At 37.3% G+C, this 27,478-nt stretch overlaps 1 protein-coding gene across 8 annotated transcripts in view; it reads right to left on the bottom strand.

Annotated features, from left to right (window-relative positions):
* SBF2 (SET binding factor 2) overlaps positions 1-27,478 on the bottom strand; it is a 234,386-nt gene that overhangs the window by 53,360 nt on the left and 153,548 nt on the right. For all 8 annotated transcript variants that reach the window (XM_069016753.1, XM_069016756.1, XM_069016760.1 and 5 more), the window contains one exon: positions 11,814-11,882. In XM_069016753.1, coding sequence (XP_068872854.1) covers positions 11,814-11,882 — 69 coding nt within the window. The remainder of the gene's footprint in view (positions 1-11,813; positions 11,883-27,478) is intronic.

The following is a 27,478-nucleotide window of genomic DNA, read 5'->3' as shown; positions in this document are numbered from 1 at the left end:
CTGTGATGTGCAGGTCCTCAAAGAGCTTCTCTATAACATTATATTATCTAGATTGCTTGTATCTGATAAAGAAAAGCATGTGTTGTGCTGATCACTCAGCAGTTACTAGCCTTTACACCACAAAAGCTTAAAGAAGGAAGCAAATTCATTACAGCAAAGCAAAGGATCCAGCTATTGATTGTAAAGTTGGAAAATGATTTTCAAAACAAAAAGAATAAAAACCAGAATATGAATATACCTATGAAAGCTCTTTTCTCACAGGATTTTGCTACATGTCTCTCAGCTAATGAAGTGAAGGGGCAAACTCAACAGTGCTCTATTTTTTAGAGAAATCCAGTTTACTTCAGAAATAAAGTGTATTTCTGTCTCCAAGTGACAGCCTGAGTTACTGGTTTGGATATATTTGGTGAGAAAATGAAGCAAAACAAGTGAGAAGGAGGGTGTTGCTGAATGCAAAGAGTAGCTTCCTCCTCAGCTCCTCAAGGAATCACTGGCTGTGGATAACTATCCCTCTGGCCCCTGTGAGAAAGCTACTGCAGCACCTTTGCATGCCAAAGCTCTTCCTCTCACTGTAGTGGATACAGTTATCCCTGAAATCTGTGAGTGCAGGCTTAGAGATCATCAGGATATAGTGGCATTGCTACTTTAAAGAGCTACTCCCTGTCTCTGAGCTGCTCAGATAAACATCCAGTCAGTCACCACTGACTGCACATCATGAGTAGGTACCACTTACTGCAGGCAACAGCTGCCCCTGCCCAAGTGATGCAAATTAAATTCTGCACGTGAACATGTCCTACAAGCCAGTCCTGCAATCACATCTATGCTATGCCCACACAGATCCTGGTAAATCCAAAAAGACTTCAAAGTTGTCCCCCAGCATCAACCCTCATTGACTGACCAGCAGGACTGAGCCTTATCTACATACTACTTGCAGATAACACATCACAGAATCACTGAATGGCCTGTGTTGGGAGGCACCTTGAAGATCATCCAGCTTCAACACCCCTGCCATGGGCAGGGCCACCTTCCACTAGAGCAGGCTGTTCAGAGCCCCATCCAACGTGGCCTTGAACACCTGGGGCATCCACAGCTTCTCTGGGCAACCTTCTCTTGGCTCATTACCCCTACAATAAACAATTTATTCCTATTATCTGTTTTAAATCTACCCTCTTTCTCTTTAAAGCCATTACATGCACAAGGGTAATTGTGTATGTATATGTTTCCAGATCTGACTGTGTGCTGCGTGGATAACAAAAGTCAAAAAATTCAATTCAATGAATGGTTTTCCTATTTGGTCTAAAGTATAAAATTACACCCACATATATTGTGCACACAAATGTGGGGAAAGGTCATAAAAGCATGAAGGAAGAATTGCAAAGCTTCTGTTAATTTCTATTTTACTGCTTTAGAGAAAAAACGGGAAATACTAAATTGAGCTTTGTCTCCAATCTGAATATCTCGCCAACAAAAAAATAAAACAATCTACCACCTCTCCTTGCCTTCAGAAAGCCATCAAACCAGACTCAAGATTGACTTCAATTTTAAAATAAAATGAGTAGTAAAGTGGTCCATTACACTGTTTATCTACTATTATTTCACTATGAAAAATAAAAAGAAGGTCAATTCACTCATAATTCAGTGCTACCAAATCACAGACAGGTACACTAAACCAGCAGAGGGCAATAGAATTCTAGAATTTTACAAAAATGGGATGTAATTCTGGATGGAGCTTTATTTACTATATACATTTTCTGGCAAAAGTCACTTAAACATCTAATTACTCATGGTCTCTAATCCTAGATTCCTGAAGATCATGTGTAATTTACTAGACATTACTTAAAGCCATAAAGAATACCTCAGATTTCTACCAAGATGTATCAAGATAGATATTTGCTAATACAAAATTCCCTGTAACATTAAATAATACACATAACAACACACTTCTTTCTCCAAAGAGATAAAAAGAGATTTAAATAGTTCTGCTATACAAAGAAAGAAAGGAAACTAAAATAATCTAAAACGAAGTATGTTCAGATCCCACAAAAAAAGAGAGAAGACATTTTCATACCAGGACTTTGCAGTCCTAAATAAGGTTAAACTCCAAGAAGTGGATGAGAAACAGTTTGATTTTTCTCCCTCTATACAGCACAATAAAGTTTTAGTGGGTTAAATCAATTAGTTAAGATACAGATTTCACAAATTCTCAGTTGAGGTGTTGAATCCATCCGAAGAGTTCTTCTACCTTTGACATGGTTATTTTGAAAGTCTCTACAAAGTCACTGAATCCCCTCGGATCAGGTGGTTCAGTAGTGAGTGTGCACCTGTGAGTGCATTGGAATGGTGGCACTGGCTCTACCCACAAAAATAACCCACAGCAACAAAGCTGTTACCCAGGTCTGTGCTCAGAGACAAACCCTGTAAAGTCACAAGTTTATGGCTTTTATCTGTATTCAAATACTGGTTCTTAGAATTATTGATGACCTGATACGTCATTTAAAGCCCAGCTAAAGAGAGCAACTAAGTAACCCCCCAGGGGTAATAAAGTAACTACTTTTAAGTTCTTCTGTCACTTCAATCTATTACTTCTTTAATTCCTTCTTCTATGGCAGCTTTCTCTGTCTTCAGTGGTCAAAATCCTTGTGAAGTTCTCTCAACATACAGCATTTCCTCAACTGAAGAAACTATTAAAACAATAGTCCTCAAGTACCCTCAAGAGCAGGATGAGCAAATCTGAAAGATGTATGGCTACAATACAGAATATGAATTGCAAATTCATAAAATCATAAGAGTAGTAGAATTCATCTTGGCAATACAAATTACACGTATACTACATGGTTCAGGTGAAAGAAAGAGGATGGGCAAAATCGGAAACCGCATTTATTATGAAGAATTCTGAAAGTAAGGACAAGAAAACTGAACTTGCTGCACTCTGAACCAGGCCATTTGACAGATTAAACAAAATCCAGTCTCATCAACAAAGAAAGTGATTGTGGAGGTGCTGAATGGGAGGGCCTTACAGAGCAGGTTACTGTAAGGATACAGTTCTGCCACATGGTAAGATGCAGTTTTGGCACGTGCAGTGCACGAGGAAGAGGAGAGCCACATACCTGCCCTGTGAATTCTAATTGGCACAGTGTTATGGACTCATGACAACGAGCTGATGTGGCATTCCCAAACTGAAAGGGCTGTGATGAATCAGAGGAAGCCAAGAAGAGCATCCCACCAAGAATTCCAACTGCAGGTACTGTCATGAAGGGTATAGAAGAAGCAAATGGAAAAAACGCACGGATATGGGTGAAAACAAGAGTAGGAGATAGAAACTTCAATTATGGGCTTAAATCACTTGGATGTGTAAGGAAGAAAAACATTTGTGACACCTCAGTTCTTTGGTCACACTCAGTTAAAATTGTTGATGAGATGTCAAGGATATCAACAGACATTCACACAGAAGCAGGCAATACACACAAATATATCAGCAATTTCTCTCCCTTACCATCTGTAAGCATTTGCCCTCCCGTGGAAACATAAAAAAATGCTGCTCAAACCATGACGGATAATAATGCTACAATGAAACAGAACTCAATGAAGGAAATTGTGTTTTCATGCAGAAAGTTCCATTCTAGTGGGATAAGGACATAGTGATGAGGAGGCAAAGTGGAACTTAGCACATATGGAAAATGCATGGGAGACTGAGTTACTTCATTTACATTCCTTCGCTTTAAGGTCAGAAGCTTTAAGAGAATTTTAATTAAACCACCAGAAATTCTTTCAGGGTGAAAATTCTGAGTGAATCAGAATTTCTGTAACACTGTAATCCCCCCTAGAAGTAACAATGTAAAGAGATGGGCTATAACTAAATTAAAATTGTTAAACCAGCGTTACATATCATTTCCAGAAAACAAGCTCAAGTGAAATCAGTTACAAATGATGTGATCCAGTAATAGTGGAAATGCAACAGAAAGCTTTCTCCTTATTCTAGAAGATACTGGGTCAGTTCCTCAGTTACATAAATTTACTACAAAATTTATCTTTACATCTTATTTCAGTTGGGGGGAATTTCCTTTTTCTTCTTCCTGACCAAGTACTTCCTCCCACAAACCAGTAAGGACTGGAACTACAGATTGCTAAGTTCTCTTCCATGTTTCCCATGATGTTATCATTCTGGGAAAGCCAGCTTCTTCAACAGAGCAAAGTTACCACAGTAATTAATTTCCTAAATTCCTTGTAAAGATATGTTAAAAACATTCTCTAGTTAGTCTCCCCTACTAATATGCTAACCTGTTGTATTATACTTTCCTAATTTCCACCACCTAAAAATAGTTTTGGAAGTCAGAGATTCTCTACTGCAAAGACATAAAATGTATTCTACCGGCACGGATTATGTATCCATTCAGAACCAAAGTGCAGAAGTTAAAATCTTAAGGATCAGAGATGACATTTTGGTGCCTGTGTTTGCAAGGGATACTCGATGCAAAACCCCTCGATCACAGCTTACAAGAATCCTCAGATTCCTGTTTTAACTTGAAAAGTATGTTTGCTTTTACAAAAATAATTTACTGAACTATAATATTTATATGAAAAGAACTTTTAATGGATGTAATAAAAAAGTTTTGACTGGAGGAGTGTTTGGAAATATTGACAGAACTTTGACCATTGCCTTAAAAATGCTCTTCCATGACCCCACTTATATTCATAAGCACCTGCCAAGTAACCACATTATCCTCTCTCAAAAGTCAATAAAACTGCTTTTAGGTCATGTCCATAAAAACTTCAGCACTAATTAACCTTCTGGTGGACATAATCACCAACAGTAATGATGACTATTATGAATAATGATGACTGTCATGAATCACGAACGATAATGATGACTCCACAGCTTCCTTCCAATGCTTCAAACTGCCTGGCTTCAGATAGTATTACTTATTTCAAATACATATTGTCAGCTCTTGAGGGTAAGCATCTTCATTTTTCTGTTCTTTTGTACAAAAGCAACACCAACAGTTCTGGTTCACAATTAAGACTCCTGGATTTTCCAGGAATGCAAATAATGCTCATATACACGCTTGATAATGCTGCAAATATTCTTTTGTGCTTCAGCTTCTTCCATATTTTCCATTACATGACACAGCCATGTTCTTTTTAAGCAGGCAACTTAATGTATTTCTATATTAAAGGGATTAGCATTCTGAGAACGGATAAATAAAAATAGTTTTAGTACTAAAAATAAGGTTACTTAATACTATTTCAGCCACAAAAACATTTCCATAGTCTAAGATAGTATCAGAACTGGCAGGATAGAGATACAAAAAGAAAATTAATGGAAGCAGACAAAACTCCTTGCCAAGACAATAAAGGAAGTCTTTCACGATGGGAGTTTCCTAAATTAAAGCTAGCAATTCAAGAGTGGAGAATTTTAAAGTAGAAGTGATTTTAACCCGAGCACACCAGAGCAGGACAGAAAGTTTTAGAAGGAAGTATATTAACTAGGTGCAAGAATGAAAACATTTCAGTGTAGAAAGCTAACACATTACAGAACAAGACCTTCCTAGCTTCCCAGGAGTCTAAAAGCATGCTGATGATAATGAGAATTACTTGGGACAATCACAGTTGTGCAGAAATTGAAGTTAAGAATCAAAACTCATATTAATTGTAAAAAACCCCACTAATTTTGCTTTTCTAAATTAACTGCATCATCCAATAGCTTTATGCAATTCTCTGGTATTTACACAAATTCTAAAATAAACAAATAATATTGTTATAAAGTAACAGAGGCAATGGTAGTATCAAATTTTCCCACTTTTCCACAGTAGAAGTGGACCAATATTCTACTGATTCCAGCTGATACTAACTGTAAAATTTGCCTGATAAAGACATAAAAATGGAAACAACTCTTCACCCATCATCACAGATTTTCCACATCGGCCTTTCATTGGGTAACTTCCCTGTGACTTTGTAGCTGCTGCTACACAACAGAGAGTACATTTCAAATTATGAAGCTTCTGTTACATAATTAACCTTGAATTGGGTCTCTCTTGGAAGGGCAGTTCATGATAATAATTAAAGTATTATAAACTATTCTGAATTTCTCTAGTACTGCCTGCAATCTTCAGAGAAAGCCCTTATCCTTGTAACTGGGAATCTCTCCTACTACACCGAACAGGCTCTGAAGCAGAGTGGTCATTTATTCAGGCATTTCAAGGAATAAAGACTTTCTTCCACAGAACATCTGCCATAACTGTTACTGAATCCATTTCTGCTAGGAGAGTACACACTCAAATTACTTTCATGTTATTATGCCATACGAAAGAGCATATATATCTCACTATGGAAAACATTAGAATTATTTCTATTGGTGTATTAACATGAAATACTTCTGTATCACATTTTATTACTAATTCAACTTTTTACTTAAATTACGATTTTCGTATTCACCTTGAAGATTGTAAAAAAAAAACCAAACCCTGGACTAAAATCCTTTTCATCACAAAAATGCTGCCAGGATAATTCTTAAGATGACCTGAATAAATGTTCTGTACTATATTCAAAGGTTTTAAGTTAAATGATTTACACCAAATTTTGCTCTTTTAAAAACACTGAATAAAGTCTTCTATTTTATGTAATTCTATTCCATTCTCAATAAAGGTATAGGAACATGGAGTACAAATGAAAAATGGGCAGCCATGAAGATGAACAGCCCAATTATGCCATACTGTAAGGATTTCAGTCAGCCCCAGCCCGTAAAACTTCAGACTCATTTCTCTCATTCCATTTCAAGCTCTACAAAAAATTAGCATCAGCATCCAACTGAAATTTATTTGAAATTTTGTGGCTTAGAGCATTAAAATAAAACAATAATAATAAAAAAATCAGTTTTTCCCTCTGTCCCTCCCAAGAATTACATAATTTAGTCACATAAAAATTATAAAGCAGTCTCCAGTACATCTTGCTAAAAGACAAATGTCAATTTGAATGTAATACATCCAAACTGTGAGACATTTTGCTGCATTTGGGTTATTTTTGCCTAAGAGAGATCAGCACTCTCCAAGTGTACATCAAGCCATTAAAAACAACCGACTCAGAAATTTAAATTAAACACCTGTGACTCTGAAAAATAATACTGCTCTGGATACTGCAGTTTAAAGAAATGTTTGTCCATAAATGTGGAAGCCCATTCATTATATCTACACAGAGAAAACTTTACTCTCAGAATAGCGTATTTTTATTATGCCACTTCCTTTATTCAAACACTTCTGAATGCCAAACAACAAAAAATTTGCAAGTGTGTTACTGTGGACTATGCAAATGTGGTAGAATATACTCAGAAAGGTATGGAAACAAAGATGATTATATACAGTTTAACCATGAAGCTTGAGTTACAAAATTTTGGAAAAGATCCCTGAGAGGTAGAAAATGGTAGTACAACCTGCACAATCAGGTTCAGAGGGGAACGTAACTTTGTCTAACATTTAGTGGTTGAGGGATGCAAGAAAGAATGTCTGATGAGTGTCAAACATCAGCTTCACTGCAAAGAAAGGGCAGATGGAGAGGTGGCCTCTGCCTGGGGCAGCAGTGGGGACCAGCTTTTGCTCCATGTGGTGTTGTCCAGGACAGGCTGGAACTGGTGCCTGCCACTGATCCTGCCTGGCTGCACTCTGAGCCTCCCAGAAATGCAGTGTGGTGTTCACCACATCCTGCCACCTTGGCAGGGGCCCAGAATTGAAACAGGGAATCCAAACCCTGTGAGTTGGACAATGCCAGTTATGCAATCGTCAAATTGTCCTCCTTGATGAGTTAATAAAAGGAAAACATGATTAAAATACATCCCTTTCCTCTTGTCCTGTCTTCCCGCACGTAGAACAAGAGCTCTCTTCCACAGCACCAAGGAACACTACATTTCCACTTCACGCACAGAAGAAGTGACCACATACCGAATACGCATGGGTCACCCGTACCATGAAAACATGGAAAAATTCTTTTATCTTCACGTATAAATACATTTTATTTATATTGTTTCAATTTTAAACAAAATTCCAGCAGTATTACTAATGGTAAACTAAAACCTTTTTCTAACCCAGAAGCAAAAATTTGTTTGTTTTTGTGACATTAACAGTATACACCAAAGTCCACTGTCACTGATGAGTCACATTTTGCTAACAGCTTGTGTCCAATATTTAAAATTTTTAAAAAGCATTGGGACTATTTTTTCTAGAAAAATTCAATTATTACTCCAGGCCACAAATATGCAACCAGTGCTGACTTCCTGTCTATGACTTTAATCCCATCAGCTCTGACTTAGAGTGCGATCAAATCCTGCCTGATCAAGTTTCACAATAGATCAGTCACCAGACTTCAGGGAGAATTCTGAAATTTCACCAGACATCCCAAGAGCTCCTAGCACGCTGTACACAGTGTGATGTTTCTTGTAATTTTAATTGGATCTGTGTAGAAATACTCTAGACTAGCTTTTAAATAAGCAAAGACATTAAGACAAGATGGGTTACATCATGCCAGCTTGTTCCTTTCTTCAAATTTTCTGCTGTTTTTCCAAAGATATTTAAAAATCCCTCGAGGCTAATGCATGACATAACCGTTCCAGAATCTTACCAACATCACCTCCAAGTTGTAGTCTTACTGCTCAGTTTCTTAGCTCATCTGCTGAACTCAAACAAAACCACATCTTTCTCATTGTTTATACACCTCAAACACTTGGTGGCTGTGCTATGTGCAGTAAAATACAGTAAAGTTGTTCAGGAAGAACAGGTAATTGTTTCCTTAGCGCTCTGCTTTGTCTTAGATAAATAAAATGAAACCTAACATTTCATGTACACAACAGTCCTTCCATAACGTGAACTGTGATATTGTGTAACTTCTTTTCACTACTTCATTTGAAGCAACAGGAATTATACTAACAATGAAATGCTGTGACACAAAATCCCACCACAATTTCCCATCAAAATGCTACAGCAAACATAGATGGTAAAATATCAGACTGGTAAAACTCTACCACATTTTCAGATTTACTGCAAATTTCGTCACTGATAACTTGATTTGGAGCACTGCCTGTGCAATTACACCAATGCACACACAAATGAAACCCCCTGTCACTGCCACATGCACAATTCCTGTATATTCCTGGTTACCAAGAACATTGTTCAGTCTCCACAGGGGTGGGTGAAAGGAGATTTAATATGCTGCTGGCATTAAACACGGTATTCTGAGGACAGAAACACCAATAAAACAACTGCGCTCTGCCAAGCACTGCTTCATGCCTGGGAAGCAGCAACACAATCATATGGCAGAGGTCACATAATTCTTCATGTTGAAGCACAGGTTCATGCCAGGTAGAACATATTCACTCTAGTCTATGACAGAATTTTGAAAACCTCTGGACAGGCTGAAAAATCCTCCAAAAAGTATAATTTTTTACTCAAATTCCAAACTGAACCTTAAACTGTTAATCTGAATTTTAACTAATCACTGCAAAGTTAGTCTAACAGTCTTATGTTCTGAACAGCATGTCAGTTTGTGTTTAGTATGAATAGTTTTATACCAAAATAAGTACTTTTGCCAAAGAATTGTATCTAATGGGACATACCAAAGGGGACCATCACTGAACCTGAGGATTAGATCTGGGAAAAACAAAATTCTTTTTCTATTATGCACTAACAGCTGGCTTTTGCAAGTTAACAGTCAGGTTACTTTAATTTTTAATTCAGGTCAGGAACATTAAAAAACTCATCATGCTTCTTCCATCCAGGGACTCACAGTTTCCTGAGTGTATTTTTAGAGTTAAATAGTCTAGGCTATTAATAAAAGATTTCAGAGAACTTTCTGTGAGAGAAATGGTGTGAGATCTTGGTACCCCTACCAAAAAATATAAGTGTACATATGCAACTTAAATGTATTCTACATTCAATCCAGACTTTTGCTCTGCTTGATGGTGAAACCAAAACTTCAAGTTTATTTCAACACTCCTGATACTAGATTTTTTAGAAATCACTTTTTACTGTCTTCTTTTTTTTTTCCCCTACTTGATAAAACTTTACCAAGGTAGGAATCTAACCAAACTGCTACAACACCCCAAAATACTCCCTGTACCTCACAAGGTGAAGAGCTATGTGGACTCTGTTGGATATTTTTATAAGAAAAACTAAAAACCCGAAAATAAAAGAAAACAGAAGTTTCTTCAAAATGTAGAATGTATGCAGTAGTAAGAATAAAATAAGGAAGAGGGAAATTTCTACGGCTCATTAGGTCTTCCCTCAAATCAAGTATTTGTGGCAGCAACAAATGTGAAACAACAATTCTGCTACTCAAGGACTCAAAACAGAGTGAACAGAGAAAGATAAACGTGGAACTACAGATGGGAGAAGTCTGTTTGCTGGGATCAGAAAATTTAACATCTCACCATGCTACCTTACATAAGAGAATGAAAATACTCTCTACACTCTTTCCCAAAAGCAGTTGTGGGGTATTATGTACAGCTATGAAATAAAACCCATTTAAATAAAACTTTTTTACAGTTCAAATAATTAGAAGAGGAAAAAACTCTGCCATTTTATGCTCCCTGCATGTTGTTAAGCACTAGTTTAAATAAAAAAGTCAAGAAATCTACACAACTAACTTTGTCAAAATTGCTCTTGCGTTCAACAGATGATTCTGTTTTCTATGACTGGTAAAGTTCAACATTTTTTATTCTAAGAACAACATGACAGAATCTATTTCTAGTTGAAAAAACCCCCAGAAATTGATTAGAATGTATGATTTGAACTAAAAATGACTGACTTATTTCTCAGCTTTTTGTTGCAGAAATCTTGGTTTTCATTCAGCTGAAACAAGAAACGTTCTGCATTTTACTTATGGCTACTCATTAATGCCTCATGAACAATCTGAAACGTGGAAGGTTGTATTTTTCAATTTCTATATTATTAATGTCTAGATGAGCTGTCACAGCAACTGCTGTTTTGCAATATCACAGTGTACCAATTACCAACACTTCTTTCCCAAACTGGGTTGTATAACAACATTCACATTAAACAAAGCCTATTTAATATTGCAACCAAGTCCACATTCTGAACTTATCTCCTCAGGTATGTACACCCTAAAAAGCAGGACTGGAGCTACCCAGAACTGGTGAAAACAGTACTGTATTGGGATACTGAAACAAATATAGTCATACTACAAGAGTTCTGCTTCTGAAATAATTACTTACAAAACCTGCATTATTTTTATTTTCATATTTACTATCACATTGTATTTTGCCACTATCAAACATTGTGTACTTTCCCTCCCAAAAAGAAATCAAAACAAGAAACTGAAAACAAATATGTAGTTAAAACAACTGATTCATAATATTCTCCAAAATTAACAACTACACAAACTGAAAACTTGTACTTTAGGCCAAGTACTTTATTGACCAATTTTACTACAGTGACCATTGTATTATATTGGCCAGTATATGTTTAACATGCCAAATTAAACAAAGTAGTACTGCAATAAATAGTTTTTACAGAGTAACATCAGAAATTACTATTTTCTATTATTTTAGTGACTAAATATAATTCAATGATAATTCTGTAACTCCCGCATTTAGTTCTGGGTGTGTGTCTCATAATCATAATGATCCAAACAGCAATAAATGTCATTCTGGAGTAATGTCCATACCAGTCTTTTTGATGATTTCCATTGACATCAATAAATTTTAGAATGAATCTTCCTATCCATCATGTATCTCCTGTCATCACTTTCTCCATTTTAATAAAGTGTGTGTGTAAAAAAATACAAAACAACAGTGGTTTTCAATAGACACTTACCCTATAGAAGGCAGTCGTCAGGGGCAGCAATGCTGCAGCTATGCTGTATTCTTCTGAAGATGAACAATCCTGCAAGAAAAAACATAGAAGAAAATAAGCAAAACCTTTTTATGCACTGTAATTTCATTTCTGCCTTATGGAGTCCCTCTGGCATCCTTCTGACACACAATGTAATCTTTAATCATCTGATATCATGTAAGAATAACACAATTTATGAGTGTGTACATATATACATATACGTGTATCTCCTCATGATTTCTCTTCAACAGGTATTGCTGTGATTCTTCCCACTTTAGAAATTTATGAGCCAATTTCTCATTCATATGTCTGAAATACAATTTCACTGACATAGTTTACATATAATAAGGAAAGTTTTCCTCATCTAGGAAACAATGAAAAGGTAGCTTGCTTCCATTTGGGTCAACAGCAAACCTGACTAAAATGGAAGTGACGTGATGACCAAAGAATGCCCTTTCAAAACCTCTATATGAAGGAAGTGACATTTTTGCAATATGAAATAATCACCTCCACAGTCTCTACAAAAGTTTGGCACAAGGTTAACTTTAAAAGAAGATGAAAACCCATTCTCTTCAAGTGTTTGAATGCCTCATTTCAACAGTCAAGTGTGTCATTCATGTCTCTCTAGGCAGAGAAGGGTATGCCAAAGTAAATCAACTAGTAATTGTGCTGATGAAAGTCATGATTTTATTACGGAAGTCTCTTAAAAGAAAGCAGAATTGGAATGTAACTTAATATTTAAAAAACAAACTACTTGAATTTTTATGACTATAAAAAAATAGAACAAAAAATACCCAAGAAGAGTTAAAAATTATACTTTCTAAGAAAGTGATCAGGTGGGTTCTTTTCATCAGCTCTTTTTGCCACCACTAAAGAACACAGTAACACACATAGTTGTACTAGACAAACGTAACACCATTGTGCCCCTGGATGATGAATGGACAACCAACATTTCCAGAAGAACAATTCATTTTAATATTTTTAACAACCACTGTTACAGGGGGCATCCTGAAACTCAAACCACTCCTATTAACTGTAACAACTGACCAAGTCCCAAAATTGAAATATCTCAAGCGTTCCTCTGCCAGACTTTACAGTTATGCCTTCATCTCATATCAGAGTTCTCTAAAACAGAACTAGCAAAAACCTGGCAAGAGCCAATTGTGATAGCAGAAATATTAAATCTACATTACAAAAGCAATCATGTTAAGGATCATTAGGATGTTATTTGTATTCATTTCACTCTTTGCTCTCAAATGGCTGCAGAGTGACTGTGGACTGCAGGTTTAGAACAACAGACCAAAGAACTCATCATAAGACTATTTTACTTCTCATCACTTTAAAGCTTATTTCAACCTTTGTGATTTTTCAATAACAAATACTTCATCTTCTATTACTTTAATCAAGCTCACTTAAACAGAATACCAATGTCCATTACAGTTAAATACAGCAGCATTTAGAAAACTGCTTACATATGTATTCTGAAAAGGCATACAACAAGTTCACAATTGTGAAGGTTCACTTCTGCCCAGAGTTACTGAGGGTTTCAATGTGTCTAACTCTGCACAAATGCATGAATGCTAATCATGCACGGACAAGAGTTTGGCAAGTGCTCACACTTCATAACACATCCCAGTCTGGTAGAGGAAAACAAACAAAAATGGACACTGAGAAACTCAATAAATGTTTCAATGATGCCTCTTAGTATTGCGATATGTATATAACAAACCCAAATTAGTTTGTAAGATCTCAGAGCATAAGGCTAAAGGACACAGCCTCAGCTGCTTTTAATTTTCCATTTCTCCATTATTTCCTATTGTTATCCATATCCTTAATCCCCATTTGGAATTTAGCACATGTATTTTTAGTTGAATATATGATAAATATTCTTAGTACTTTTTCACTTAACAAGAACACTTCCCATTTAAAATTTGACTTTCCAATCTTTAGGAATGTGCAACAGCTTTCAAAGAAATACATATCTTATTTCTGTACATGATTATTTATAAGCAGGTACAAATTAATCCATCCTCAATTTCAGGTTACCTACTTAATCCCTTAGCTCAAATTATTTGAAAGAGTTCGGGCTTTTACCCAAAATATACATAAAAATATCTTTATAAAAACTGAGCAATGTATCTTCACCTAGAGAGCATTCAATACTCCAAGAGCTAACATATGTCTCAAAGATATATATCATCACCATATAAACAACACATTAGATTATTTTTCCATTCTTTCCTTCAAGTACGAAATTCTCCACATATTCCATGTCAGCAGTACATGGACTTGTAGTATGGAAGTATTATCTTTTTTTTTTTTTCTTCTCCAGTATATGACAAAGAATACAAAGTGATCTCAGTTAGGAATAAATTATAACACTGTTGTTTTAAGATGAGTGGAACTAATTAACTGCTCACCTGCTTTGTAGCTGCAAGACAGAATGCCATAGTTAAAAGAGATGTTGCACTGAAATCTCAGCTTCTCAATTTTACAGACAAACCAAAGTACTGGAAATGTCATATATGTGTTGTAGGCAATTAATTTAGACTCCTGAAACAATGTAATCCAGCTGCCTTATATATAATGTCTTTACCAATTGTGAAAAATATCTCTTGCTGCTGCTACAGAAGTAGACAAAAATCAAATACCATAAAATAATCAAAGCTGTTCCACCTAATTTGCACAAAATGAAGCTGAAACACATCTGGGGAACAAAAACTATTTTCAGCAAATTAATCATCAAAAAACCAAGGTCCTTTGACAGTGAAATACAGGCTTCCACCATGACATATGCAGAGTACTGCTTTGAATCCATGCCTAATTGAGTGAAAACCTGGCACATTGTCCTGGCCATACTGATCATATATCCAGACAGTTGCTGAACTCCGTAGCAGATTGGAAGATTTACAGGAATTCATGTACACTTAAAATAGCTTTGCTCCACTGAATTGACAAGTGAATAATAAAAGGAGAATATTTTTCCTTACATCACTTACTTTGACAACACATGTGATTTACTTTTACATTCCAGTCAGTTTCAATATGCAGGAAAACTTTGGTGCTTCGATATTGCCATTAGAATGCAGAGCTGGGAGCTTGGAAGTTACACATTTTGACTACTTGACTGGACACATGGGGCTGATATGGGGAAGCACTGATGGCTTTTGGAATCTGGTAGGTGGCTCAGGCTTCTGGTGCTGGAGGAGAGAGTCAAATCTGCTCCTCACTCTTGACTTCAGAACAAGTACTGTGTAGAAGTCTTGCTAGCAAAACAAGGTATTGCACATCATCATGAAGCTAAGATGCCCTCTGCAGCATGGTCCTAGTGATGAACAGGAAAAGTCACCCCAGGATCATTCCCTGATCTGCTACTGGACATGCAGGCCCAGGTTCAAGAAGGCCTTTAAGCCCCCTCTGATATCCCACAAGAGCAAGTCTAAGCCAGTGAAGCACAGTGACAGTGCACAAAAATTACCTCTCTTCCTGCATTAAACAGTAACTTACACTTAAGGATTTCTGCTTTCTTAGTCACATGATAAAAATCTAGAAGACATGTATGGAATAGCAAGATAACATTTTGGCTGGAATTTTCTTCTAAAATTCATCTTGATAGTCTCTCTCATTAACTGCTACCTGATACAGTATCTTCCTGTGTTAAAACCCATTCTGCTTTAGGCACTAAGCTTTTCAAACAGACACCACATTTTTAATAACCTCCAGAAATCCAAGTATGCCAAAAACTTGGGATCCAATTTTACCTTACATTCAGGAGCACCATAAATACATGGAATTCCCCACAGGCCTGACTATCGCATGAAGTCACTGCAGCATGCAGTGAATGCATCCAAACTAAAAAGCTGAACAGGGCAGCACTTGATCCATACCTTCTTGGCAGCACAGTAGGATGCATGCATGCTCTATTAAAAATACGGCTCAAGTAATGCTCAACACTGCACTGTCCCTCTTGAGAATAAGTGAAGTCAACTTTCAGGCATACCAAGAGCATTCATCACCCTGCAGGACTAAGCTCATAATGAATCCAGAAAAAAAATGCCAGAAACTTGACGGTCATGGATGTTTTTAAGAACTGTTAAGTCAGCATGTGTAACTATGTGCAGAACATTGGCTACAAATTGCAGGTGAAACATTCGTTACAAATTCAACAGATGACTTCACTGGTGTCAGGATTTAATCCTAATTCTTACAGATATATTATGTGGGCAGGGTTTTACTGAACCACAGAATTTTTATTATTGATGCAGTTTATATTCTGGAAATATGAACTGTCAATCCTAATGCACAGGACTACTATTTTTGTCTAAAGCAGTAAGAGAATTCAACAGTTTAGAAAAAATGCTTTGTTTGCTAAAAGGAATAGGGATTAATCAGGTAGAACTGCAATGTTATTCATAACTATACTTTAATATTAATGAGGTTATTTTTCATTTTCATTAGACAAGCTGCATAGATTTTATTCATTTATATACAAATACAATATTAATGCAATTGAACAATTAAAAATGATCGTTTTGATCAAAGAAAACCTATTCTATGTTAACTGATGTTACTATCAATGTCCTTGATATCCAATCTTTGCAGAGTTAAAAATCCAAGTAAATAAACTGACAATTTCACAATATCTAATTATAGTTAATATAACTCTATGCTGTCTTGAAACAGCTGAAAAGACACAGACCTATCTGGAATTTCCAAAGTAACTTTTTAAAGTATTTAAACCACAAGTTTTAACTTCACAGATAAAGCCATCACGTAAAGCAATAGTTAAAATTACAGAGTTTGTTGGAATAAATGCCAATATGACAGTAATCCCTTATACTATCTTTACTAATGTCACATAATTAAACATGAAAGTTTAAAATCTTCTTATTGGAATCATAGGCAAAATTGCTTTTTTCAGTGAAAATTACTGTGCATTTACTTTCCTGCTAACAGTCATATAGAGCTTTGCCTAGTGAAGTTAGGCAAATCAATGCTAGTTGATGCTCTGATTTTTAGTGGGATCAAGCTTTTCCCTTTTTTTTTGTCGACAAAGGTGAACTCAAACCTTATTGAAGCAGTTACAATTTTAGTAAATGGAACTCTTCTGGGACCTGAGAAATAGGATGGAAAGCAGACATACTGAGAAGGTCCACAGAGCTGACTACCTGTTGTCTTATCTCTTAGCAGAACTACAAGAAGAAACTCAAAATTCGGAAGATACTGCCTTACATAATTCTCATTACTTTTAAAACTTCTTGTTTTGCTAAGAATATATAGAGCTTTTCAAAATTATTAATTCACAAAAACCAACTCTTTCTTCATAAATGACCCTAACACATTCAATGTGTCACTCATTAACACAAGCTTTTAATTTAATTTTTGTTCTGCTTAAACACTGCTGCAGGGATTCATAAAACCAATAAAAGTACACTCTTACTGTCTATGGTTTCCAGGTTTATCATTGATCAGAATCACTCTCTGGGCTTTTGATGAGCAGCTTCTCAAACTGCTACCTGGTCTGACAGCAATAACTGAACACAAAGTCCCGATCACAGACTTGACCTGTGCTCTGAATTATGCCACGTGTAACACTTTCTTCACCCTCTATGGCCATCATGCCACAGAGTGATGCCAGTGCAGAAGACAAAGGAACAGCACCCAACCCAGGAGAATCCTCACTGATTTGTTTTGACTTTGTGGTCTTTCTGCCTGATTAGAAGCCTTTGCAATGACCATTTAATTAAGGAACCTTTTCTATCAGCAACAGGATGTAAGATATTGCAGAGCTGCCATTCCAGGCATGAGATCCAGTTTTATTTTAGAGGTATTTTACTTCCGAAGAACTTAATGTTTCTCTTCACCTGGCCCTGAATTCTCACAAGTTTGCCTGCCCTTGAAGCATAGTGGTAAAAGGAACAGAACTGATGCAGTTTAGATGCAATTACACAAACACACAGTCTTCTATGATCTTTAAGTTTCCTTTTGCTTTACTCCACACATTCACAAGCTAGCAAATGCAACAGATTTTCTCTATGCAGCTCCATCCTACTCCTGATCTCACAGCAAGTGAAAACAAGAAACAACATTTCACTCAAAGAAGAGCTGTCAAGCCCCCTCCACCCCCACTCTTTCTCAATAAATACATTTCCGTCTAGGCTTGAGTTTAGTCATTTCCTCCTCCTCATTACAAATTATGTTTAGGAAATCAGGAACCTCAATTTTTATGTGCATATATTACACATTTGTCACTGTATTTTTACTGTACCCCAAAAGCCTAAAAACATTTCACTTTTTTTGCAAGATACTGATAAAAACAAGAATGCCATCCCTCGCGTCTCAGCACATCTGAGTTTCTTTAACAGAAATGCCATGCATGTTTCTGAATACTGTCATGAGGCCCATGGCAATAAAGTTCAACATACTCAGGCTGTAATCTTCTCCCAAGGAAATGGTTGGGATGCCAAGATGCCTTTTGACTTTTATTTCACAGCAGGGCTTCATTCACAGTGACTCTGTCCAAACCTTAAACTACACCAGCTGTGATACAAGGTCCTGCACAGCAATTTGTAAAAAGTTTTGACAAACAACACTGAAATGATAGAATACACTGCAATTCATGACAAAAAAGTGATCAATATCCATTAACTGCTCAGTTGGAGTGAGTGATTAATTCCTAATATATCTATGAACTGCAGTGTACTCCTAGAGCCCTGGTAGACCAAAGCACTTCTGCAGCCACTGCAAAACATTAACACAGGAAACTCTGTAAACTGCTGTACAGACAGCCTGTTTAATTAAGGAACAACAGAGAAATGTTTAAGACATTGGAAGAACTATTAAAATAGATGCCATATTACAGTATAGTCCAGTTACATATTAGCAAATCAGTTCACAAGTACACAGGACACATCCTTACTCCCAGCAGCGTCTCCGCTCCTAAATTATAAGCAAAGTCACAAACTTTCAAATATGTACAAATACATTCATCTTGCTTAACTTAATTTTACTGTTCTTCTCTGAGTTTCATGTGATTTTCCAGTTTCACATACTTTTAATAAAAATGCACCACATCATCAGTGCACATTCTATACAACTTTTACAACTTAACAGGAATGAACTCCCCCCCCAAAAAAATCAGATTTATATGGGTGAAAAATTAGGATTTCACTTTAGAAGAATAACATTTGGATAGAAGTGGAATTTTACATCCATCTTCTGTCATGTAATGAGCTGACACTCAGTTCAAATCAGTTACCAAAAAATTTTGGGTCTAGTTCACTATGGAGAAACTGAGCAGTGTCTGATGAAATGTAACTTGGAAATAGGGCTCACTGAAAATTTTCCACTGAATAGCACGTGATAGCAAAATAAATTTTTATTTACGCTAAAAACCCTCAATGACATCATCTTAGGAAAGAGAACTTCTACTTCCCAAAGTTTTCCCCTTGGGAGAATCAGTCTCTTGCCAACTGATTTTCTGGGGGACCAGAAATAAAACCTTCGACAACAATTCAAAGAAGGCAAGGAACAGGTTGGGGGGAGCTACAGGCTGGACTGCAGGGAATAAGTCTTCATACAGAGCATTTTCAGACACAAGAAGAACACAAAAGTGATTTAGAACACAAAGCACCAGCTGACCAAGGAAACTGGATCATCTTCTTCAATGAAATAATGAGCTCTGTATCTGAGGAAAGAGCAGCCTGTCTTTTGCAGGCTCCTTTGGCACCCTTGTGGGCAAGCTGGGAGATAAAGTCTGGATGAAAGAGTGGAAAGCTGATTGGAGTGTCAGGCTCAAGGCTTAGCAGACAGGTGGCTCTGAATCATGTTTTCAGGGTCTGATACTGAGGTGAATGTTTTCATTGACAACCTGGAAAATGGAATGCAATGCATCTTCATCACATTTCTGAGTGACAGCAAATTTGGGAGAGTGGTAAATACACTGGAGGGCAGGGCTGCTGCCAACTGGCATCACAGCCTGGCAGACACAGACTGAAAGAGCCTCCTGAGCCTCGCAAAGTTCTGCACAAGGGACAGGGTCACTCCATGTGGAAACATAAAATGCATATGAACAGCACCAAGAGCCATGTGCTGTGCTATACATGTCAAACCATGTCAAAAATCCTAAAATATTACTCTCACAAAGAGTTATAGCAGGGGCAAAAGAACAAAACAATTAGAAAGTTTATGGATCTGAACCAAGAGACTGAAACTATCAAGAGAGTGCACAACTGTAAGAATCCCAAAAAACCTAAATAAATACATACAGAAAAAACAGTGTGCTCAACCAGCACAGACAGAAATTATTGGCAAGAAAGCTGAAGTCAATTTTATATCTACATCATCTATGTCCAATGCATCCATAGGGTTCTGGCAGGTGCTCCTGGGAACCCAAGCCCATGTTTGCATGGCTGTAGCCCTGCCTCTGGCAGATTTATTTTCCACAAGCTGCCGAAAGTGGGGTCTCTTTCAATATGTATTTGACATCTTACTGCGGGACAGCTTTTTTAAGCCAACCTTGATAGTATTGAAAAGCTTTGCTACAGTTTTGGCAGGGGCACCAGATAGTCTGTGTACAGCTGCACCAAAGGACAGCATGAACAACAATGACCAGCTGCTCCTGGAAGAAGTTTTCTTGGATCAGCTTTGTTGGTGCAGCTCCATTTCTGGATCCATGAAACAAGTATCAGCTGCTGGAAGAGGATATTTCTGGGATGACCTGCAATGGCTGCAGAATTTCAAGGATGACAAGGGGTGTTTTGTGGGTTTTTCTGAGGTAATTCTGATTATAAGGTTGTGAATCTTGAATTCATCCAGCAAGGGCTTTTCCATGCTCAGGCACAGATGACACACTGCATTAGTTGTGCTGGTGAACTTGACAGGATCTAAAATCCCTTGCTGCCAACCCTGCTTCCAGACCTCTCTGTTCCTTAATAGACTGGAATGTAAATCTCCTGTTACGTTTCAAAGAGCAGTTGCACTTTTAACAGCATTAATGAAAGCTGTTGTAGAAGTTGCTTAACCCAAAAATCAACCTTGTAACAACAACCAGAATCAGGCACACTGCACACAATGAAAAAACCATATTACTAGAGCCATTATCAGAAATATCCCACTTTTCTGGAGAAAAAAAAATTCCAGTGATAAAGTCATTTAAAGGATAAACAGTTCATAGAAAAGAATACTTAAAGCAAATTTGGGCAACTGAAAGACATATGTTGTGCATGATTAAGTAGCATGATTTAGAGCAGTGTCCACCTTGATTAACACATCAAATCTGTGTGATCAAGGAAGAATGTTGCCACAAAGCCTTTGAAAAGCCCAAGGGATTCAGTGATTTCAAGGCTGCTTGATTTAGTAAAGTGTTCCCTCCGAGATAACATCTGTCAACAAAATATATATTCTAATACAAATATTTAAACTATGAAAAAACAAAACACAGAAAATAGAATATTTTTATTTAACTTAAAGTTAGGTGTTTTAGACTTTCTGATTGTACTTTTCAGTGCATGGACAGCAACCACCTCTTTCACAGAAACAGACTTTATTTGAAATCTTACATTTTTTGGTCGGTCAATAATAAAAGTATGATAAATGCACGGGAGAGGTAGGAACTGTTTCTTATGAAACATTTATTAAAAATAAATGTCTTGATTATTGATAAAATGTTTGCTTTTCTAAGAATCCAAGTGAAAACAAGCATGAAGCATTTTTTGTAAGGGATAAAGACAATGGAAGAAACAGTAAACCAATTTTGAACTGGTAATTGTAGAACTACCCTCAGAATTCTTCATTCTTAAAGTTTGCTGAATTGATACTTCTCTCTGGGATTTTCAAATAGCTTCAGGAAGTAAGAAGGTTAGAATTCCATGAAGCAACTGTAACTTTGGTTGTAAAAGTAAAAAAGTAAACTCCCAAAACATACTAGTTGGTCATCTAGCTGAAGAGGCATGTTTGGATGTCCTTGAAAAAAATTCCTGTTCTCTGTAAAAACAGTTTGGCAGGGCAACCACAACCAGAGGAAAAAAGACATCCTTGAGCTCGCTGTGTGGACCAAAGAAGCAGAAGTGTACTAGCACTGCCTTCCAGCAAAATTCTTTCTTTGATACAAACTCTAGGAAATCTTGGTACAATCCCTTTCTGTCCCATAGCCTTCCAAATCCCTGCTAGTAGCAGCATCCAGCTAACTAGCCACAGAGAAAGCCTCCTTTGCCAGCTTTTGGGTCACCAGTTAACCCATTTTAAAACCCTGACAAATCTTCTCCTAGGCTATCTGATCTTCCTTCCAGAAGGTTTTGTTCCAAACACCTGTCTGTTTTGTTCTTATCTTACTGCCATTTTAAGAAAAAATGCAGAAAGGATAGTTCTGCTATGTAATCACAGGAAATGGCAATGAGAAGTTTAATAAAAATTCTGTACCTTGAGGTACAGCAAAATACTAGTGAAGTTCTAAGTCCCAACTATAGTCATAATGTTTGAAATTCTTTCCTCACAATTCATGTTTGGAGCTTTCAGAAGGATGAGCCAGATTGCAATGGCTGGATGAAAAAGAACGGGTCATGAAAACAAAAACTGAGAAGTTGAAGCATTAGCAATGCTTTGGCATCCTAAAACCAGCATGACTCCAATTGCAGAGAACACACCAGCAAATCACCAAATGAGTGCAGAACACAATTCTGAAGATCAACAGCTAATTTCTAGACAGCATGGCATCATTTAGTGTACGTACTGAATGAAACACTGTATCAGCAAGAACTATCAGCCATGTACAATAAAGGTGATGACTAAAATGGTAAGTATTTCTTATTTGTGTCTCTGTAAGAAGAAATATGAGTAGATATTCTGATGCATTTGACCATCTTCTCATTTCTTTTTTTTTATCTGCAGTTCTAAGTAGCAAAGAAGTCCTCAAGCTTTCAGGAAGACCTTCACTATCAGAGTTGACATGAATCCCACAGTATCCATTACCTTCTCTTTCAATACCATGCTAGTGCTGATGGCCACATTTTGTCCAAGTTCCTTGTGCTGCTAAAATTCTGGATCTTGTTCTTTGCTGTTTTACAAGGACATTTTGGTTCAGTCCTGTGAGACATCCTTCCAGATGCTGCTAGTCAACAACCTACTAAAAATTTCAAATACTCTTACTTATCATCCTTCTCCTCCTTTGAATCTTCTCCTATGCACAGAAACTAAAAGAATGAAGATCTGGGTTTTCTAAATTAATACACAGGGTGAGAGCTGGGTGCACAAGCATGATGCTACCGTGCCATCTGCTGGAGCCCACTTGTGGAACGAGACGTGACTGTGCTGATGCAGTCAAAATTCACCACTGCTTTAACAATAACACAGAGGTGCTACATACCTGGTTTTGATGAAAATCTCTAGAAAATACCTTATCATTAAATTGGTTGGAATAATTAACCATGGTTTGCTGGACTGATTTTGAATTAATCAGTTCTGATGCCTGTTGTTTTCATATGCAGGTTGTATCTTGAATTTGAAATTAGAATATTACAACCAGAATATTAAAATGCAGACAAGGGAAAATATGAAGTTTCTACAGAAGAAGTGCTGAAAATCATGGCACCCTCATAATCCAAGTTGATTTTAAGTGTATTATTATTACCACAGTTAGAGTAAGATCTAGAAAGATATTTCATTCCATACACCTGGAAGGGCTAGAGAATATTACATGCCAATTGTATGGAAGTTCGGTATAACAAAGGATATGTATTCTCCAAAGGGATGTTTAATCAATTAACATTCCAAGTAAAGGTTTTATAAGGTGTTCATCTGACTAGAGGACTTAATTTAATCAAAATAAGTTGCTTTTATCCTCAAAAGTCAAATAATCTGGATAGAAAATTGAATCAATTAGTTCATTTACAAGCATTGTGGGACTTTAGACTGTTAAAGATGCATTTCCAGTTCCAATTCCTAACTCTCAAGTGGAATTTTGGACTTAAGAGTTCAAGAATTGGAGGAGAGGTGGGAAAAGATGGTTGAGAGATTTGTTTGTTTTATCTATAGACATTAGGTAAAGTAATTTTTAAACACTTTGTTGGACCACTAGATACCAAAGCCCACCCCCCTGAGTGTAGACAGGGAAGGAATTACTAAAAAAAAAGGCATGTTTATATGGCATTTTCCATGCATCCTAACAGGCAATTAATTTAAGTCCTAATTCTGGGCTGTAATAATGAAAAATAATATCAACAGCTGCAAGAATTTTTTACAACATATGTAGATTGTCAAATGTTCTTTTGTTTACACCTTTAAATTACTAAAAAAAAGTTCTTAAGTTCCTGTTCTATAATGGCACACACTTTTAATGTAACAGTAGAGGTAGGTCTTTTACTGTGAAGCAATCTATCCTTATGCTTTTTTCCTTAAAAATCATTCTAAAATGTCACACAGTTCACTATTGTTTGTTTGTCATATTAGTGCATTTGTCAAAGTTTACACAAAATACTGACAAAACCCAGAACTGGCCTGTGTTTTATGGTATTTATCTCAGCATCACACTTCAGTTTTTGAATGCAAGCTGCCAAGATCTCAATTGTTTAAACCAAAGGTTATGCAAACATGACAGCAACCAAATTATTAGAAGACTTTGGATATTCCATCTTCTTTCTGCTTTAGAAATGACCATATGCAAAAAATAATGAGGCTCTTACAGCCACTCATTAGCAATTTTTATGCAAATTCCTGTAAAATCAAACACTTAGAAGCTCCATAAAAGTCCTTCTAGAAATAACAAACCAGTTGTCTATATGTCATGTGTCTCCTGGTGGTCAAGGCAGCACACCTTGCTCTGCCTGGGCCTATCACTTGAAGGGTGAAGTGCAGGAGAAGGAAGATCAGAGACCACATTACAGAGGCACTCCTTTTCCTAAAAATACACATGTGCACGTGTGGCCACAGCGGTACAGTCACTGCAGGGTACAGCAAATCAGTACCATGCAGTATTCTATCTTACTGTACATGTAAAATGGCACTCAGAGCAGAGGAAGTCCATGTACACATACCCAACAGTGTTATACACGTATCTATAGGGAACTATGGACCTGTACTGTAATATACTTTATAAACACACATAATAGCTAAGATAAAACCAAAATTCCATGTGTCACTTCCTTATTTTTATAGATATAAAACCTGTAAAAAGAGAAGTCATCGATTTCACGTAGCTTATTATATTAGCAAAATGCCTATTCTTTCCAACATGAAAGACTTTTTGGTTTGGTTTGTTTTTTACTACCTTTCAACAGTCCACCTCTTTCCCAGCCAGGCTGAACAGCAGTACAACACAATTCCCAATCCAGACTCGTTTTATTTACAGCAATGAGCAGCATACAAACACATGTCTGCTTTTCATCATGACGACCAAAAATATTCAGAACACGGAGTTATTAGGAACACTTGGCAACCACAAGGCCACAATTAACAGTAATGAACACTTCAGAGCAGGCAGAGCTTACCATGTCAACACTCCAAGGAGCTACATGGTTTCAGTGAGATACCTGCATGTGAGCAAACACAGGGGAGCACATCCTGCACCACCAGCAAATGTGAGAGGGTTGAACAAAAGGCCAGCAACAAGGAGACATCCATGAAGAGTAAAGCCTGAGTAAAGCCTGCTCCAGCTGCCCAACAGCTCAGAGACCCATCTGGGATGGGTGGGTTTGTACTACCCTCCCCATCCATGCCAGGGAGTCGCTCAGTGGAACTTCCCTTTGAGCCCCAAAGCTCCTGCTCCAGCCAGAGGAGCTTCTGGGGCCACTGCTCACATGTAGTTCTGCTTATTCTTGTATTAAAACCAACACCCCCCCTCCACTACCATTTGATATTTGTATAAAATATTAAGCAAAGACCCTTAAAACAAGGCTGAACCTGCTCTGGTAACTGCACAGAACTGTAACTAAGGCATAAACAATATCCCCACACCCTGCAGTCTACAAATCAAGTTGTATCTGTAGTGAGTTATACCAAGAGAAAGTAGGATGCTATCACATTTTTATTCCAGCAGTTTTGATCCCTTTTCATGGTAGCAGCAAGAGACCTGGAGCAAACCAGGGGATTCCCTGCAACCAGAGCCCTCCAGATCCACAGTGGAAACACACATTCATTCACACTCTGAACAGGCTGCTCTGACCAGGAGCAGGACTTGGGGATTATTTTGACTTCTGCTTCCTCCTAGGTTTATATTTAAGTGCATATATTTCTCTCTGTAGCAGACATGGATCTCTGGATCACCCCTGTGCCCATGCATGCACATGCACATGTTATACATCGAGGGGAGGAGGAAGTATGTGAACACCACATGTTTTGGTGAGAAGCCAGGAGGGAAGGGAGGGAATTTGAAGGCAGATGCAGGAATGGACAGCACACCATGGGACTCTCATTTCTGCTAATCCCTCTCTTTTCCTTTCCTTAAGTAACTGTCTTGTGCAATAGTTACGTGGGGTAGGTCCATGCAGAAGTCAAGATTAACAGAAGTAGGGTCTCGGAAGTCTGCAGGACAACAGCAATTTAGGAATTTCCCTGCCACACACAAACTCATTCCTAAACAGCACTGCTGGCACAGCCCCAGTGTGAAAAGCAGACATGGTTTTCCACTGCCTGGTCATCAAAAACCCATCCTTGCTAAAACCACAGAGGCAGTTTAACACAGCTGGACACAACTCCCCTGGGGCATGGCTACACATGCAGAACCAGCCAGACACCTCACTGGGGACACCACTGTGCACACTCATGTCCCCAAGGACATTGTCACCTACACAGGGAGAGTCCTGGCCCAAAGAATGGTTACTGCCATGCCAAAGGGGTCACCTCCCCTGACACCTGCAGTGTAGGCAATGCTGACTGGCCTTCCAGCAGGGGTAGGAAAGCTGGCAGTGCTGTGACAGCAGCACACACACACCTACTGCATGACACAGACATACACAGGCAGCCCTGCAAAGAAAGAAACTCTGTATTCTGGGTTTCACAAAGAGATAACCTTGATTGGAATTTTCCAGGACTCTGTGGCTATCCAATGACATGGGATGAGTATAATGAACAGTATGTTCCTCAGAGCAAAGAAAGGAAAAATGAAAGCTGATCAACAATACAATCTTTTACAGTGTATTTCCATTTCTTTTCTAGAGAAAGTATGTGAGTACTATCGATATTCTGGTACTGTGCAATCTCTTGGGAAAAAGACATTATCAGAAAGATTCAGGAATAGCAACTTCTTTTATTAGGTCCAGAATATTATAGGTGGACCCCTAAAAAGTCAGCAGGATGATAAAGCTGTCATTTCTATTTTTTGGGAATCATGTATCAGAGAAACCAGATGATATGATCAAAAAAAACCCCTACCAAAATCATGTTCAGCACAATACAGAATTAAATATGGAAGCTTGAAGCCAAAGCCTTAAACACTGGAATCTCCTTTTTTTGTCCCACTTAAATAATATCATGACTACATCTAACATGATGAGAAAGATCAAATCAAACTGGTATTAACTGATGAATTAATAGAATTAAGTGTGGTTCTGTTAAACTCCCAAGATTTCTCTTCATATCAGATTTTCTATGTTTTAAAATATCTTTTAATATTTTCAAATAGGGCTGTTTTTCAAACATGAATTCTGAGATTCTGC

The sequence above is a fragment of the Aphelocoma coerulescens genome, chromosome 5 (genome assembly GCF_041296385.1).
Source record: "Aphelocoma coerulescens isolate FSJ_1873_10779 chromosome 5, UR_Acoe_1.0, whole genome shotgun sequence".
Taxonomy (NCBI): domain Eukaryota; kingdom Metazoa; phylum Chordata; class Aves; order Passeriformes; family Corvidae; genus Aphelocoma; species Aphelocoma coerulescens.
This window is presented reverse-complemented; position numbering and strand designations above follow the sequence as displayed.